This window comes from Vanellus vanellus (assembly GCF_965231255.1).
Source record: "Vanellus vanellus genome assembly, chromosome: 1".
Taxonomy (NCBI): Eukaryota; Metazoa; Chordata; class Aves; order Charadriiformes; family Charadriidae; genus Vanellus; species Vanellus vanellus.
This window is the reverse complement of record NC_138905.1, coordinates 63,664,212-63,681,928: the sequence shown is the minus strand read 5'-3', so window position 1 is coordinate 63,681,928 and position 17,717 is coordinate 63,664,212. Positions and strand designations below refer to the sequence as shown.

The following is a 17,717-nucleotide window of genomic DNA, read 5'->3' as shown; positions in this document are numbered from 1 at the left end:
GGGGCATGAACCCTTTGAAATGCTGGATAAATCCCTAATCCATATACCTATTAGATTAAAAACCGAATGGATTTCATTTTAGGTGTTCCGGACAACAAATTTCTAAATGTAGCTCACTATTGGATGAAAATAACCTTTAAAAGTCTATTGGTGAAGTTCTCCAAAAGACAGGACCCGCTGGAGGGTCCTTCTGCTTCTCTCTCTCTCTCTAGTTTGGTGCAGAATGGTTGGGTTTTTTGTGGTTTTGTTTTATTTTTTTTCTGTTCTTTTTTTTCCATTTTCTTTTTTTTTTTTTTTAAATAAAAAGTGTAGAATTGGTTCTCCCCCTTCTTTCCTCTTTCTCGTTTCTTCCTTAAAGTCTCCTTCATTCAAGTTTCACGCGAGCCTCCCATTGCATTGTTAGTTTGCCATGTTCTTCAGTACAAAAGCGGCCGCCTCACTCCCCCAGGACAGGTGCGTCTCTCGCTCCTTATTCCAGTGTTTAGATGTAAGGGTACTGGTTGACCTTGGTGGGGCTCAGTGGGTATCCAGTGTAGACTGTGGAGGCTGGAGAAGCACTGATATAGGTCTGATGGGCAAACTGAGCCTGGTACTGACTCGGGTGGATGGTGGGTGAGGGCAGAACCCGCGGGCCCATGCTGACAGGGACCTGGTGGACGATGCTGGCGGGGTAGGTGGTGTGCTGCACGGCGTGCCGCGCAGACCCTTGGGAGGCCACCAGGTGCGCGACGGTGCCCGTGGAGCCCAGGGCGGCAGGGGCGGTGTATGTGTAGAGGTGGGGTTGGGTGGGCAGGTGAGCAGCGGCGGCCGCAGCCAAGTGAGGATGAACTGTACCATGGCTGGGACTATTGTGCGGGAAAGAGTACGGGGCCTGAGCTATCGTTGGAGTGATGTAGGCTTGCTGTCTCCGGTGACTCCCTGTGCGATCGGTCGCGATGTGCTGCTGGGCCTGGATAAAGACAGCAACAGTGATAAGCGGTTACAAGACAAGAGATGGCTCTTTACCTCCTCAGCGGTGCCTGGGAGCCTCCCTATGACACCAGGACAGCCTCAGAAAAGTCCCTTGCGCTCCTCCTGACACCCTCAGCATCACCACAGTCTTCCCTTGGAAACGGGTGATGGCAAAAGATCCCTCCCAAGCCTAGGAGAACCTGTAGTTTCACACATTCATCAAAATGGCCCCCAAGAGGACAACGGAGTCCTCCACTTTGAGCCATGACCTGCTGGCACAGCTACCTTGAAGACCCAGCCTTGGATGCCCAGCTCCTAAGGACATCTTCCACGAGTCCAGTCGCTCACACAACACATGGTTTTTGTTAGTGAACTCTCTGCTGATGAAATGTGGTGCGCTGATAGCTCAGGGGAATGAAGGTGCCTAACTACGCCTGGAGCAGGCAATTTATCTTTGCTCAGTTAGGGTCTTTGCGGTTATCATTTCCTCGGTTAGTAAAATAACTACTTTATTTTTTAAAGATAAAACCCTCGGCTCGATCAGATCCTGTTGGTGCCTGGTACCCTCATGTAATCAGCTATAATTACTTGAGTACAGGCAATTTCTCGCAGTGGGACAGGAACAATGTACTTTTTCAGGGATTTTTCTAAGTTTTTTTTTCTGCATCGCACAATAATGTCAAGGAGTTTTCCCCGTCATTTGTAGTCACAGTATTAAATAACCAATAAAGTAGGAATTAGAAGGCAAGAAGGGCAATGTTCCACGTTATTTCCTTCTATTCTTCCAAGCCTTCTCATCCTCTTTGTAAGCACTCCCTGCGCCGTCATTGTGGTCTAAAATGCGGCAGCCACGCTCTTCCCCCACTCTTGGAAACAACATCTCGCCCACTGCCTCCATTTTGACTCACTTTTATTTCAAGTTGGTTTAAATTTTCAAATTTCAACTACATTTTGAGGGGGAGGGGACATTCTTCTCCCCAAAATTATTCTTTAAAAAAAAAACAGTTCTGCTTATATGCCAATCTGGATGCAAACCAGCGCTGTCCTCTGAGCTCTGCACACATTTTCCTCTTGAAACATTGGTAACTGTGCTGCAACTTCCCTACTCTTGTGACCTCACCTCAGGGTAGAGAGAGGCCCCAGGTGCAGTATGTGAAAAGGCCGTTATTTACTGAAGCTCCTGGTGAGCCCTGGGTGTTTTGATCACAGACTATGAAACATCTTGAGAACTGCATGCTGCCGAGTAACGGGATTTGCCCGGATCTCCGCCCAGGTTCATCACGGGATGGATCAAACCCATTACATGATGTCAAACCAGGACACATGAGGTCATGTATATACATAGAGGCTGTCCTTTGCCGTGTCAACACCTGATGGGGACTTCTCTCCCAATCCCGCAGCCAGGCTGATGCACTCCCTTCACTTGGAAGACACTCTCCCCATGGTTACCTATAGCTAAGGAGAATTCAGTCCTTCCAACATGGTCCTGCTCTGCTCCTATGTGCCTGAGCCACTGCGCCTTCTCTCTCACACTATTCCCACTCACACTGTTCGATCATCTGGCTTCAAAACACACGGTGAGAATATCGCCAGCCCACTCAGGGGCGGGACCTGCACCACCTCCACTGCCTGAGCTGGAAGATCAAAGTCTGCAGTGAAGTTGAAATAAGTTGATCAAACTCGACATGGGGCCCAACTATCATCGGATTGGAACAGGACAGCCCACGCTGGAGGAGCGGCAGGTTACAGCTGGATGACGCACCACCAAAATTTGTCTCGGTTGACTTACCTGACTTAGATTAAGAGGCTGCTGCTGCTGGAAATGTGCTCCTGGTCGCTGCTGCCTATAGGCAACGGCTCCAGACGAGCTCCCTGAAGAGTGACCGCTGGTGGAGGTCACGGTGCTGGAGGACTTGGACTTGTAGGAGGATGAGTGGTGACTGGTGGTGACTGTGCCAGGAAAGGAAACACATTTGTAGCTTACATCACATTCTTTAATTGCTCACCCTACCTTTTCCTCACTGAATCTCCTCCAGAGTGGCTTTTGGGAGGAGGCATACAACAGAAGCAGGATAAGAAAACGGGTTCTCTTAATTAACAGAATACCTCAGCAGTGCTTCATATACACGGCCAGCCTGTTATGCTAGAGGCAGACAAGCAGACCCAGTATCTGGACCGAAACCAGGCCCGGAAAAGGCTTTATAGACCCTTCAGAAGTGTGAGAAACTGTTCTGCCAGCAGAACCGTAACGATGCAGGTAAAAATCCCAAGGAGAGGAAGGAAAGTATAGTGTGCACAGCACAAAAAAGCCCTGGTTTGGCTGACCTCATGGTGAGTAGGAAGGGAGGAAGAAGGAGCTAGTGGGGAGCTCACCCTCTGAGCCTTTGTGTTCACCAGCAGTGCGTCAAAAGAAAGGACTGCCAAGTAGCTCAAAGCCAATTGCTTCGGGCCAGACTTCCACCATAAGCCCCTTTTCAACACATCGTACTGCCTAACATTGCGGAGGTTCTGGATGAGCAAACCTCATCAGTCCATAATGAAGATCCTGGGGAAACGCTCTTCCCAGAAACGTCAACAAGTTTGGATGAAAATGCACACGTGTTTTCAATCTCCTACCCGTTTTAATGCAAACCTATGGAAAGGCAGGGCAGCAAAGGTTCACACTTGCATTTGGGAGCCTGTCACGTCAAATGTTGCGCTAAAGGCTGCATTCTGTTCTTGGGTTTGTACAGAAGTAACGGGGAACAACACCTGCCCCCATGACTCCTGAGTGTACCAGGGCACATAAATAATGCAATATGGCTCCCAAGAACAGATGTGTCACTTGAGAGAAGGGCAGGAGCACGGTTTCTTTGGAAAACAAAACAAACAAACAAACAAACAAAATGAAACCGAACAATGAGATTCTTCCAAGATAAATCATTTATTTCTTACTAATTTTCTTGACGGAAGAGGTGCAATTTACCTGGAGCCAGGCTATCGCACTCTACCAACACCTCACTGGCCTGGGTTTTCAGTGGTGGCACGATGATCGTTCGGGGGTTCCCACTGCAGTGAGTCTCTGGAACCCCTTTGGTGTCGTAGGTGTTCCCGTTATTTTGCCCTGCTCGATGCTGCACGGCATAAGGGCTGTTGTTGCTGGAGGAATCGGAGTAGGGGGAGTCATGCACGGTGACACAGCTGATGACGTTCTTCCTTTGCTTGGACAAGGTGCTGAAACACAAGCACACAAGTGGAAAGAGTGAATGGGCAATGATCGACCTGGAAGCCACCAGAAACCTCTGCCTGCTCCGTAAAGGCAAAGCACACTCTGCGGTCCTCTGCCAGAGAGAGGCTGCTTAAGCCAAATCCCGGGCTTCGAAGCTCACTCGTTGCTATTCCAGGAAAGCCTTCATGGAGGTCAAGGAGTGAGTAAGACATTGTGGATAGATCTTATATTCACACTGCTTAGAATAGCACTGAACCAGACTGCCGGATTTATTTTCAGACTGCTTTTTATATACGTGTGCTGTAGAAGCCCAGCCGTTATACTATGCTTTGTTGCAAGTCTCACCACAAAACCACCCCACAAAAACGTGGTGGTTTCTCACAGCCTTCCAGCAATGATTTAATAATAGATGCTATGACTTTTCATTATTAAATCCTGTGAATCTAGAAAATACACCCTGTTCTATTTACTAACATGGTACAATAGGCATATTTTCTCAACAAGCATTTGAAACAGAGGAACGAACGAAGAAAAAATGTGCAAAGGACATAAAGCCTTTGGTTTTCTTTTCTTCCTCTGAATAAGCACTGGGTCTCCTGACTCTAGCGTGGATTATCAAGGTCCTGCTGCAGCTAATCTATCTATGACATCAAAAAAGTGATTAAAAAGGAACATCAACACTTCCAAGATTAGTGCTAGAAGTTCATTACACTAGACTGCATGAGTACGATTGGGATTTGCTCTGCTATTGTGTCTAATTATTCCTGATGGTTTCTCCTTCCTGTTATGAGCTTGTTTAGGGAGCAAAAGAGAGACCGAGAAAGAGGAGGGAGGAAGGGGGATGGTAAAGATTTGCTTAAATGGCTCACATCCTTGACAGTGCACAGACCTTGACTACAGAAAATAGCTGCTATGTTTCACTGATTGCATTATGTTGTTATGGCAACTGAAGTTTTTAAAATGATGAAAAGAAATGGATAGCACATAAAAAGCTAAGTAATTAGGCTTAATGGTGGAAACAGCCCCAACAGGAACAGAAATGCCATGGAGAAAAAGGAATCCATCTCTCAACTTCTTGAGTGTGCACTTTACAAAGCGAGAGATCCCTTTCCCACAGAGTCTCCTCTCCGTTCTCTCAGTCTGGCTGGTCCAGTCCAGGGAAGCGGATGATTAATCTGGTCTTAAGTCTCTGATGGAGCCGTTTGTTTCCTAGTTTCAGAACCGCTTCTTACCCAGGGAAAGGTGAAGCAGATACTGAGAACAGTTTCCTTCCAAGGACATTGTTTGCCTTATTTATTTTTCACAGTGCACTGGTCCACAGGAACACTGGTGGGTTCCCTTCAACTTGTCAGTCCCAAAGCCTCTCCGTCGGCATTCACAAGCTGCAACTCACCACTTCGCTCCCGAAACTTGTAACTGAAAATCTATCATCTCTTCCATAAAGAACGCTTTGGGGTGCTGCATTCACAAACAAGTTACCATCACACAGACTTTCCCTGGGCTATCATCACAGCATCCTGGCGTGCCCTGAAGACGACGTAAGACCGTGTTGTTCTACACACAGTGAAAAATACATCTCGAGAGGCCCCTGCTTAGACAGGGGAAACGGGGCAGATGACAGAGGAGAGGAAGCTATTGCATAGCAACCTGGAAACTGAAAGCAATCCTTGCAGGGGCAGGGAGCTTTTCGATGGGGAATGTGCACGACATTGTATTCTGGCTTTCCACGAGGAGCTGGGGAGCGTTGGATTAGAAATGGAAAGAGCAACAGCGTATCTTAGATGGACAACTACTGTATGTGAAGAAAGATGTAGCAGTTTGGATATGGTGCTAAGGAAGAAGAATATTAAGCTAATAAAAATGACGAATATTGCATCAATATTCCTCTCTCCTTCAGCAGAAATGCCTGTAATCACACATTTATGAGTATCCAAACTGCTTGCCCTTTGCAGCTACCCTTGGCTGCCAGTTGGGAAGAGATATATATTCTCTACTTCTGACAGTTATTACATTTTATAAAGAAAAATCAAGCCACTAAAGAGTTTTCTGACAACTGATAAGGTCTAGCTGTTCTTTTACAGTCCCTTCCTTACAGAAGTGGCTGAGCTGCTGAACTGGAAATACTTGCTCTGGGCTGACATTTGACATGGGAAGGCTGAGCAGTGGAACTGGAAAGGTATTTTTCTGTGTAATCTGTGCTATTTATTGTTTTGGAATGGGCATATTTTTCACCAATTTGATTGAGGGCTTGTCAAAGCAGGGACCACGAGAAGTCTTCTTCAAAGCGTAACAGCTCCTTGGTTACAATAAGAAAATCAAGTAGATCTGTTTGGTTAAACAAATAAGTGACCCCAAACCCAAACCTTTCCAGAGAAAGGGACTGTAGCAGGATATTAAACTCATTTCATGGATGGGAAACAGAAAAGGACCAGAGTTATGGTCCTTACGCAAGTGCTCAGCGCTACTAATATGCGTCACCCACCAAAGTCAGTTGGACTAGTCCAGTAACAGAGCTAAAGCACACGGGTAAATATTTGCAGGATTACGGCGCAAGCGATCGGCCTTTGGATTCAGCGGGCTGCATCATTTCAAGCGCATGAGGAGTCCCATCGAAAACAGCTGGATTTTTGTCTTTAGGAAAGGTAACGACTGCGGTTAACGTCAGAGCAGGCAGAGAAGTCAGTCGGGACTATTCACACGCCCAGAGCTCGGCACCTGCTGTACCGCAGCCTGCCTGGGAGATTAAAGGTGGGAATTTCAAAAGCCCAACTCACGCTGAAAATCAGTTGATTCACAGGCTTAGAGAGAAACGTTGAGCCCAAACGGGGGCTTTTGAAATTTCAGCCCAGAAGAGGCAGCTCTCCCCCTTCTCAAAGCCTTCTCGCTAGCCAGCAGCTGTCCTCCTTCCAGCTCCCTCTGAGAACTCCGGTGCTCTCCCCAGCTTGCAGCAATGCAGGAGTTATGCGTGTGAGGTCCAGGCTGATGTATCGCCCTCCCTGCTCGCAAACTATCAGGACTGAGAGCTTTTACCTGTTGACACAGCACTTGCCTACTCAGCAAGCTTACTGTATTCCTATAACTCAGGCACAGCTTTTGGGGATGTTTGTGCTTACACAGAAGAATACTATTAAAAGTCTTGCCCCCTTCCTATTAAGCTGACTCCAAGCCTGGTAATTGCTTTCCCTCCTGCAAGCGCAGTAGCAGCAGCATACGTGATTTAGTAGCGTTGAGAGTCGGCATGTGTTCCTGGTCAGCTCGCGTGCCTGCCTGCATTCTGCGGGTAGGTGTATTTTAATTCTCCAGAGGAAGGAGAGGGGAAGATTACCAAAGTGGCATCTACACAGACCGAAAGGCAATAAGTCAGGAAGGCTTTTTAACCCTTGCTGGCTGGAGCTGCATCCTCCCTTTCAGAACAGCAGTTGGAAAAAATATGCATTGCTTTGTCAGTTTATTATTAGTTTATGAGTGGTAGCCCATTCCTACCTGGTCCCAAAAAGCTTGTCCTCAAACTTGGACCCAAAATGTGCAGACACAGAGCATGACCGTGACTTTGAACATGCAGAAGTAGCTCTCGGAGACAGCCCTCTAACATATACCACCCTCATGAGTGCACAGCGGAGAGACAGACGGGGGTCTCAATTCCCCACAGCAAGGAAAGATCTCAAGGAAAAGTCTGATGGAAGAAAGAGAAGATAGTTTGTGCACAGGCACAGGGCAAGAAACGAAGGTGGGCATCTCAGATACTGTCAGTGCAAAGGTGCCGAAGGCAGATGTTGAGAATGAAAAGTGAGAGGAAATGAAGGAAAAGAAGATTCTGAATTAGGTGTTAAAACAACACTGGAACCATCTGAATAGCCAAGGACAAGGACAGGGACAACAGCTCTTGTAATAGTGCAACTTGAGATGATTTCTACTTGCTGAAGGCCCAGCCCAAAAGGTCAGTATGTGATAGCGTTGAGTGAACAGGGTCTTTTTTCCCCGAGTATCTGAAGTTACGCCAGAATCCCAGAAAAAGCAAAAGGAGTCTATTAGTGGCAATTCTTCAGCGTGTGGTTCACCCACAGAGATACAAACCTTTCAGTGTGGCTGACACAATAGCAACAGAGACTTTCAGCTCTCAAGGTCACCAAGATGGCCTTCTAGTTTGGGGGAAGAAGGCACCCATCCCACAACTGTGCCTTTGAACTGGTGGGCATGTATACCATGGCATGTTAGCTTTACATCACATCACAAAAATTCTGTTCCAGGTCTCTGACAACTTAGTAACATGCAACCTTTTCAGTTTGCTGCTTCAGAATAATCCACCTATTCTAGGAAAGTATAGAGTCAGCCAACAAAAACTCACACTACAACTGCAATCGCTCTCTTCATGTTGAAATCTTATGCCATGCATAGCTCAGTGTTGAGAACATGCCCCTCTCTCTTCAGCTTAACCTCCATCCCGACCTGTTAATCTGCTCTCACCTTCTTTGTGAATTTGTGACCGTAAGAAATATTTACTAAGTACTACACTGAGGCCATTTTATTAGGCTATACAGCACGTGCCGTAGCTATTTAAATCATATATACTGAATTACTTAGCAGGTTGTAAACGTGCTGCTGCTGAAGGTTTGCTGAGAGAGCTACTGTCTATCTCTGTTATTTTAAGTATTAGTTGCATGTCGGTGTGTCTTCTGGAGATGGAAGGCAGCAATCTTTTTACCAGATGACTATGGCTAGTCAACGTATTGCTATGCAGAGTCAGTTCATTACTACGCACAGCATAACATAGCCACAATAGGCCAGATGTCAAAAGAGAATTACAAATGGTATTTTGACCCTCACACACGCACATCAGCAAGTTGGCAAAACCACCTGGTTTGTGCCTGCCAGTGATTTCTGTGCCTAAGGGGAATGAAAGTTCTCTGAAGTAGACTCCGCCACCATTGCACTACAACATGAATAAGGTGAATTAACAACTTGCATCAGCTCACGCTCAGTTATAAAGGTGAGACTCACAGAGACTTCACCGTCTTAAAAAAAGGAAAAAAAAAAACAACCCTGCAAGAATTTTGTGGCAGTGAAGATGACCAATAAGGCAGTTACTCAGAATGCCCACATGACAGCTGTGGTCAGTCTTTCTTGCCCAGGAAGACAGTGATTACTGTGAGGATCCCATGAAAGCCAAGCTGGAGAGGTGTTACTTATGATACCAGTGCAAATAGAGCAGGTAGTGGGGAAGTGAGGGGCTCTCCTGCCTCCTTGGGGTGGAAGCACCCTCAAAACCACCCACCACAAGGCCATCATTGTGTTGTTTCAAGAAAACAGTCAGGTTTTCCTTGGCTGCTGCATTCATTGCTTGGATGGGAAGTCATACAGGCAGGTCACAACAGCCACCTCCACTGCCTTTCCTTCCACCCTTTCCTCCTGCAACGCTCTGCGACGCGGCCCTTGGCAGGACGTGGAAATAACCCTCGTTGCACCACCAGCAGAGCCCAGTGCGTCCCTCCTGCGGGCCCGTGTGTGCCCTCCCTCCCAGCCACAACTCGGCCATCCCAGGGTGCACTTGTGCCTCTCTGCTCTGCGTTTAGGTTGTTGCTTTATTTTTCTTCACTTTTAAGCTTCAGAAATATTTAATCAAGGGAGGATTTACATTTAAACTGCTGCACCATCTGAAGTTGCATACTGGGGAGTACTTAACCCCTACGACTTGCTACTTGCTGAATATGTGCTCTGATTACTGCGACTACAGTTGCACTGTTGGTCTGTCTGTCTGCTTGACTTTCTAGCTAGAGCAAGTAGAGCAATTTAAGAGGAATAAGTTCGTAAGAAAAATATGAAGTCTATGCTCTGTTCTCCCTCTCTTCAGTGCTTTACAGGTAATGGTTAGACCTAGATTCTTCTTTCCAGAATAAGTAACAGTCAGGGTATTATCTTACAGCACAGCAGTAAACATCTCTTTGGCCTATAAAGTCTCTTTGTAAAGGATGCTGAACTGAGAAGTCTAGAAATTCACCGATGATAAATAAACAGGTTCACAAAATTGTTTCCTGTTCATATAATGCTTTTTATATGCAAATTTTTTTCCTGCTGCTCTACAGCACAAAATGTCACATCCAAAACTTTGTGAGCATGTGTTTTTACCAGGTAAAAACAATTTAATTCAGTAAGAATGTCCCCTTTTTATTTTGAACATTTCATTTTTTTTTTCATCTTACTTGCTTGTATTTTGAAAGAAAAAAACCCCTCCATTAAACATGAAAAGAGAAGTCTTCTCCTTAATTAGTTAATCCCCTCATGCTTTCTCTCCCTTAAATAAAAGACAAAACTTTGCATTTTTGAAGCTTTCCCAGATTTCACTGTGTTGGGGACATTACTAGAAAAATCTCAATGTAGCCTGCAAAACCTCTTGGTTTTGACAAACTGGCTTTTTAAATCAGGAATTTTCCCCCTGAGGATCTCTGACCATTTCTCTGAGGACTGTCCCTGACGAACTGAACCTGAGGTCCCTCCTTTGTGATTTCGCCCCAGGCACGGGGCCGGGGCCCAGTAGATGGCCCCCTTTGACAAGGCTCCATCGAGCAGATCCTTCAGAGCCCACTTCACGCCACCATCCCAGCACCTTTACCCAACAGGAGCCCAGCATTTTCAGATGACCATTGATTTTAAAAAGATTACACCAAGCTACACTCATCAACAGTGCAAAACATATGTAAGCAAAGAACGAGTAATGTGCTGGTCTGCCTGCCTGGTCAACTGGTATTTCATAAACGTCCTACTTGAACATCTGTGCTTTTATTAGGGAAAGGAAAATTCTGCCCATATCACACCGAATTCTTCAGATTTTTCTTTCACCAATAAAAAAATTCGCATTCCCTGTACAAGAAAAGTGCTCTCTGCTGCTCTGGTATTACAGAAAGGCTTTTCTGTCGGAGTAAATCCAAGCCGTAGGGCTCCTTTACTGCATTAGCAGTATCATATTTTATCAGCATTACCAGCCCTTCTTAAACTGAGACTTACGAACGCTTACATCGTCGAAGGATCTACTACTTCTCACAACCACAGGTAGCCCTAATCTCTCTTCACTGAGCAACCAATAAAATAAACATTTTTAGTCTCATGGGTCAAAGAGAAATTTCTAAACCCAGAGGAAATAAGAGAAGGAAGTGCTGTAGCAAATTCAGGAGCTGATCCAATGTCAGTGAAGTTAATGCAAAGATACCACTGCTATCAATAAGACGGGATCAGGCAACTAACTTTGATCTGTCAAGTGCCATATGATTTCCGTATTCTAATCAAGAAAAAGCTAATATTGTTAGGATGTGACCAAGAGCATGTTTCAAGTCACTCCTTAGTTTTCACCCCCACGCCACAGCTATTGTGCAATAGGGTAATATTTGCATAAACATGGGCGAGACAATGCGTTCTTTGCACACTTTCATTTTTGACTCAGATCCTGAACCTATGGGCACTGATTACATTAAAGCACATACTTCACTGTCACTCCCGTTTTTCTTGGAGCCAAAAAAATAGACAAGTAAGAAAGCCTGGAGGTTACTTTCCTAAACGTGATGCGCTTTCAATGAGAAAGACCTCAACTTTGTCAGGAGCAAAGTTCATTGGCATTAAATGCTGATACAGTTTCCTTGACTGGAAGCTACACTCTTACTCCAGCTGAGAATTTGGTCTTAGATATGCCCAGGTCAAAAGGCACCAAGTGAGTTGATTTCACTCTCCTGGAGACTTTAACCAAAAATTCTCATTCTAGACATGCCGTTTTCCATCTGTGTCTCTGCCCCTAATTCTCCACTTGCTCTGGTTACATCTGCACAGGCAATTTAACTCACTCTGGAATTCGAAAAGGTGCCCAAGAACAGCCCGCGTCCATGCGAAATGTCTCTACATGGCTCAGAAATTAAATCTAGCTCTTAAGCTTTGGCCTTCCAGGAATGCTGTCGCCCTGGCACTCTGTACAGATATGCCATATGGATACAAAAAGTAGCCAGGGATCTGATCCCAGGCAGGAACGTGTCCTGAATATGCTTTAGTCATATCAAAGCCAGTTTGTTTATGTAAGTCTGGCTCCTGGGACTACTTTCCTAACCCCTCGGCAGACCTTGCCCTAATATTTAAATACCCCAAACTCCCAACTCAATTTCCAGACATTTTCCAGAACTTTGTTCTGGCTGTCTCCCTGGAGAGATGCCAAGTGAAGAAACTGGTCAGATGGCAGGAAAGTTGAATCAGAGGAGACAACCATTAGCTGAAGTGGCTGCAGGACCCCAGCTCTTCTTCTGCCCTGCTCTGGACCCAAGATGATGCCCAGGTGGTGAGTATAAGTATTTGCACAAAATTTCCCAAAGCTTGGGATCAGCACCATGGATAAACATGCTTTTACAAATAGCTCCCATGATCCTTGAGATCATGCTGCTCAACCTCATAACCTTAGTTTTTAGCATCTCTTTTGTCTTGCCCTTCCTTTCCCTGGAAGGGCCTTTGAAGTGGGAGCTCCTTATTTATAGTCCACCTGACTTCCACCCTGACTTTCAACTCTTTCTGGACACAAGCTTTCTTCTCCCTACCAAACCAGGGAATAGTGTAGCAATATTTTTGTTTTTTAAAAAGTGAAATAGCTGGAGAGAGACTTTTTACAAGGTTGTGTAGTCATAAGACGAGGGGTAATAGTTTCAAACTGGAAGAGGGTAGATTTAGAATAGATATTAGGAAGAAATTTTTCACTATGAGGGTGGTGAGGCACTGGAACAGGTTGCCCAGAGAAGCTGTGGATGCCCCGTCCCTGGAAGCGCTCAAGGCCAGGCCAGAGGGGGCTTTGAGCAACCTGGTCTAGTGGGAGGTGTCCCTGCCCATGGCAGGGGGGTTGGAACTAGTTGATCTTTAAGGTCCCTTCCAACCTAAACCATTCTGTGATTCTGCGTTATGCTGTCCTGTGATCAATTCCCCATGATAATCATTGCATTCACGGCAAGCCTGAATGCGAGAAGCACTGAGCTCTTCCTGCCTGGTGGAGTTCACTGGTAGGGAGAAGGGGAATGGGAAGCAGCAGCGGCTGGCGGGAGGCAGGCTGAGATTGCAGCCTGAGATGCCTGAATCGTGTGGCTCCTCTTTACAGATTTTTAGCTCCTTGAGGCCAAATGCATCTCATCTGTTCTGTGCACATTTGCAGTGCTCTACTTATCACCACAGTGCAGAGATGCAGAGATATAGATAGATATCTCCACTGATTAAAGGAAAATCTGCCATGGAGCATGTCCTAAATAAATAAAAAGATTAATTCTCTCTCAACAATACTGGAGGAATAAGGTTACCAACATAAAGACGGTATAATTATTCAGCTGTTTGCAAGGCTACTTCTCTACAACTTAAAAAGCAGAGTGATGTCTTGTGACCGGCATCAGATGGGAAACCTAGAGTGCTTGCATGTGATGAAAGGTGCTGAAAAGACAGTCCCGGAAAATTAAGTCCTCTCTCATCCACAGCAGATGATCAGCAGTGGCAGCGGTTCTGGGCCGCACTGTTCACTCAGGTGAGTTAATTATCTGAGGAGCAAATTCAGTCACCACGGTCTTTACAGCCTCATCTATGCCTCTCTGCAGAGTCAGTCAAAAAGCCCTCAGTTTCTGCCACTTAAGACAATAGTTCAGGGATGTGTTGGCAACACAATCAGAACTGAGTGTTTACCATTATTGAGCGTTTATGAAAAAAACACTGTTTTTCAGGACCTTCTTATGGAAAACAGCATGTATGGAAGGTGCCATTTAATGCTCTTTACAGATGCCTAGATCACTTAGAAAGAGAAAAGGGAATTTCAAGCTACCTTCCTTCCAAGCCCTTATTTTGTCTTTTAAACAGCTATCTGACTTAAAGAGACTCATCACCATAGGATCTCTATAAAGTTTCCTTTCAACAGTCCTGTGAGATAGACAAAACTATTATTTCCTCTAACTGATGAAAGACTATGGCACAGAGGGACTACTACGCTTCTCCAAGGTCACACAGAAAATGTACAGCATGGTGGGGAACGTCACCTAAGTCTGTGGAGTCCTCAGCTAGTATTTTAACCTCTCCATCATCTTTCCTCTCAAATGAAAGATGACCCAGGTGCTGAGACACAACTGTAGCTCCTGGGACCCTGCAATTCCTGGGATGCTCCAGCACTTCTCTGCCTCTCTCTCCTGCACACAGAGAAGAGCAGAGAGCCGCTGCTCACCTGGTGGGTGCATGTTTCTGCTCCTCCTCTTCATCCGTGTCGCTGCTGATAGTGATGACACTCACTGCGGGGCTAGGGGTGTCGGGAATGATTATCGTCTGCCGCTGCCGCTCCCTCGTGGTGCTGGTTGCCACATCGCCCCAGCCGCACGTGACGGAGGTGCTGCAGGCAGGGCTGTTGTGCACCATGGCACAGCGGGGAGGCGTGTTTTCCTTCACTCGTTTCGACCGCTGAGGTGAGCTGATGGATTGAGAGGATGAAACTTCATAGGTGGATGCATTTCTGGAAATGGGAAAGCTTGTTAGTTGGTTAAAACTCAGTTTGCTTAAGTTGCCTGTCGCCACGGCTTTTGATTCCTGGTCTCTGATACAGTGGCACTGATTTATGGAGTCTAGGAAAACTGCATAATTGGCACAGTCACGTCTTCAAAGGACAGAGTGCCTCACATGACTTATTCATATAATTGGCTGAAAAGTAGTTTCTTTTAGTAAAAAATTCAATTTTGTTTTCCCTAGAAATTTCCAAATGAGAAATGCTGTGTCCCAGGAGTTTGCGCTGGGAGGCAGAGGCTAGTCACACAGCCCAGTCATACAAAACACAGGCAGGCACTGTATGGCTGTCACAGAAGGAAGAACAACCCAAATGATAATCCCTTTCTCCTGTATCCCGCATGGATGCATCATGACCAGATCGTTTTTGGCCAGAAAAAGCTAGAGGTAAAATTAGAATTTGTTGTGGAAACCAACAACAATTTATCAGGAAAACTGCTTTTCTTAGCTGGAAATTTCATTTTCTGTTTAAGAATCTTTTCAATGAACATTTCCTGCCCAATGCTTCATCCTCTAGGATAGTGGAGTCCCATGGATGAGAGCACGCAGATGGGAGGACATATACTCAGTTTCATTTCATTCCCACATGAGGCAGCAGATACAACATATATAAATCAGAAAGAAAAGAACAACCTTTGTATTATGCAGTAGAAAAGCATTCTCAAGTCTTGTTTTTTTTCCCCAGGCTTCCAACTTCAGCTTCCCCGCCTGACAGTTGGAAAGGGCCCACTTGGATCAGGGATCTGAACACAGAACCTGTCCACCAAACAGTGCAGCACAGGTCTGCAGATGGGAATATTTACCGAAGCACACTGACTAAAGCCCATTTCACTCATTTCCCACATTTTCTTTCTTTTTTTTTTTTTTTTTGTTTAAACATTTGTTTCTTCTGCCTATTGCAGAACATTCACAGATTCGAAAAGGAAGCAAACAAAGTTCTGGTTTTGTTCTACAGCGGGGCCTAGGCTGCGTGTTCAGCTTGGCCCGAAAGCTAACAAAAGGAATAAGTGGCATCCATCAAAAGGAAGTCATTATGGACGTATCGCACTATATCAACTTACACAGGCTCTTTTGCATAACAAATGGCTGCACAGTAGCATTTGCAGTGCTTTTTGAATACCAATGAGCAGCGTGGAGTACCCTCCTCTCCAGAGGAGCACGTTCCTCATTTGGCTACAAAAGCATCACAATTAATGAAGCCGTAGAAACCCGCTGCTCTGAGTGTCCAATTCCTCCTGGACACTGCCCCCTCTGCCCCTGGAGAGGGAAGGGAGAGGGGAGGCCCCGCACAGGGACATTGGTTGCAAAAGGCTCTCTCTTTTGCTGGCTTGCTGGGGACGGAGCTGCCTCTGCTCTACATTACGAATGGACTAAGACAGCTGGAGCCCACCCAAAGTAAATGCAACATTAGAGAGCAGATAAATGGGAAGGATTTAAATAGTGGCCTCTTAACTAGAGTCAAATTGGTTGTGAACTCAGAGCTCCTCTGGCCCCAGTCCAGTCACCCAGGAAAACCACAAGCTGCTCTGTTTTCGCCACTGCACAAGTGGTGACCCATTTTGATTCTCCCCCCGCACTGTTTTGGTTTGGTTTGGATTTTTTTTTTAAAGAAATGTGTGAGTTTTGCAGCCCAGAGGACTTTCCCCAGAACAGCTGCACATACATCTTAAACAGCCTTGTCCTCTAGGCAAGATCACGGGGCTGTGACAGGCACTGCAATCACCCCACCGTTTTGAGTTGTGCCACATAGGAGAGTATGAACCAAAACCCAGTCTCCTCCTTGCAAAGCCAAACGGTCCTACTGAGAGTTGACAGATTTAGGTGTCTAAGGACACCCTGTATGAGATGTCCTTACAAAGTGCTCCCTATTTTATGCTGTCATAATTACAGAAAGGCCAGTGTGGCTATCTGTTGCTGGTGTGTACTGCTGAAGACAGGCCAATAACCTACGTTAGGGGCTAGAGAGCTTGAAGATGCCCAAAAGCCACCCCAGTCCTCCACTCTGCATGGCATTAAAGCTCAGAAGTTGTAGGTCATAATTCCATTGCTTTTGAAAGGGCAGATCTTGTGGCACATGCTCCTGAAGATGCGGTCCCCTGGAGGTGCACCACCCTGTGGAAATGCAGACGCTGCACCTCAGGAGTGCTTCTTCGAGATGACGTGGGAAGAAAAGGTGTGGCAACTGGGCATTGCGCCACGCTGACCTAATACAGTTACATTTTTAATTACGATGACTACAAGGCCTCAGGTAATCACAAGGGCATAACGAGCTCTATGAACAGGGCCTGAGTCTCCCATCCTGCATCCCCTCCAGCCACCAAGTCCTGCACAAAATGATGCTCACTGGCTATAAAATGTGCCTGGCTACCTCTTAGCCCCTGGCCTCCTGACCCGGGTGTGGAAGAGGTGAAGCAGCAAAGAGCCCAGCCACAAAAAAAGCGTGATCTCAAAACTCGCGGGCCGCGGAACAAACTTTCTTTTTGCCCCACAGATGTCAGCCACCGCAGGGCTTGCGTTCAGGACAACCCCGGTAACGGCCTCCTGCCTCACCGACCCCACGACCAACGCCGGCAGCCGTGCACACTCACCGGGGCGCCGACTGGTGCTGCTTACTCTTCCTGGCGGAGGTGGTGGCGGCGGGCGGCTGGCGCATGACGTGAGCGACACCCACGTTGACGGGCTGGGCTGCGGGGAGAGTCACATGGCTAGCTAACAGCGCGGGCTGCTGCATGATGGGGTTATAATGGCTGCCGTGAGCGTGGGTGTTTCTGCAAAGGGGGGAGACAGGCACACGTTTAAAATGCAACCGGCGGCTCCTCAGCGGGCGCTTTCACGGCTTCCCACCGCCTTCACCAAGGCACCCTCCTCCAGGGCCCCTTGGGCTCCCAGTCCCCCCAGAAAGGAGTGGAAACCCGTGGGCACGGCACTCCAATTCAAGGACAGGGAACTGCGAAGCCGCCCACAGCCCACAGGCAGGGCAGTCGCAGGATGCAGCCTCCTGGCCTTATACTGGTCCACAGCC

At 46.6% G+C, this 17,717-nt stretch overlaps 1 protein-coding gene across 2 annotated transcripts in view; it reads right to left on the bottom strand.

The window, feature by feature from the left end:
• Positions 1-201: 201 nt before the first annotated feature.
• HIPK2 (homeodomain interacting protein kinase 2) overlaps positions 202-17,717 on the bottom strand; it is a 133,341-nt gene continuing 115,825 nt past the window's right edge. For both annotated transcript variants that reach the window (XM_082485037.1, XM_082485036.1), the window contains exons 11-15: positions 17,284-17,463; positions 14,367-14,648; positions 3,917-4,164; positions 2,741-2,901; positions 202-949 (exon numbers count right to left, since the gene is read on the bottom strand). In XM_082485037.1, coding sequence (XP_082341163.1) covers positions 482-949; positions 2,741-2,901; positions 3,917-4,164; positions 14,367-14,648; positions 17,284-17,463 — 1,339 coding nt within the window. In that variant the 3' untranslated portion in view covers positions 202-481. The remainder of the gene's footprint in view (positions 950-2,740; positions 2,902-3,916; positions 4,165-14,366; positions 14,649-17,283; positions 17,464-17,717) is intronic.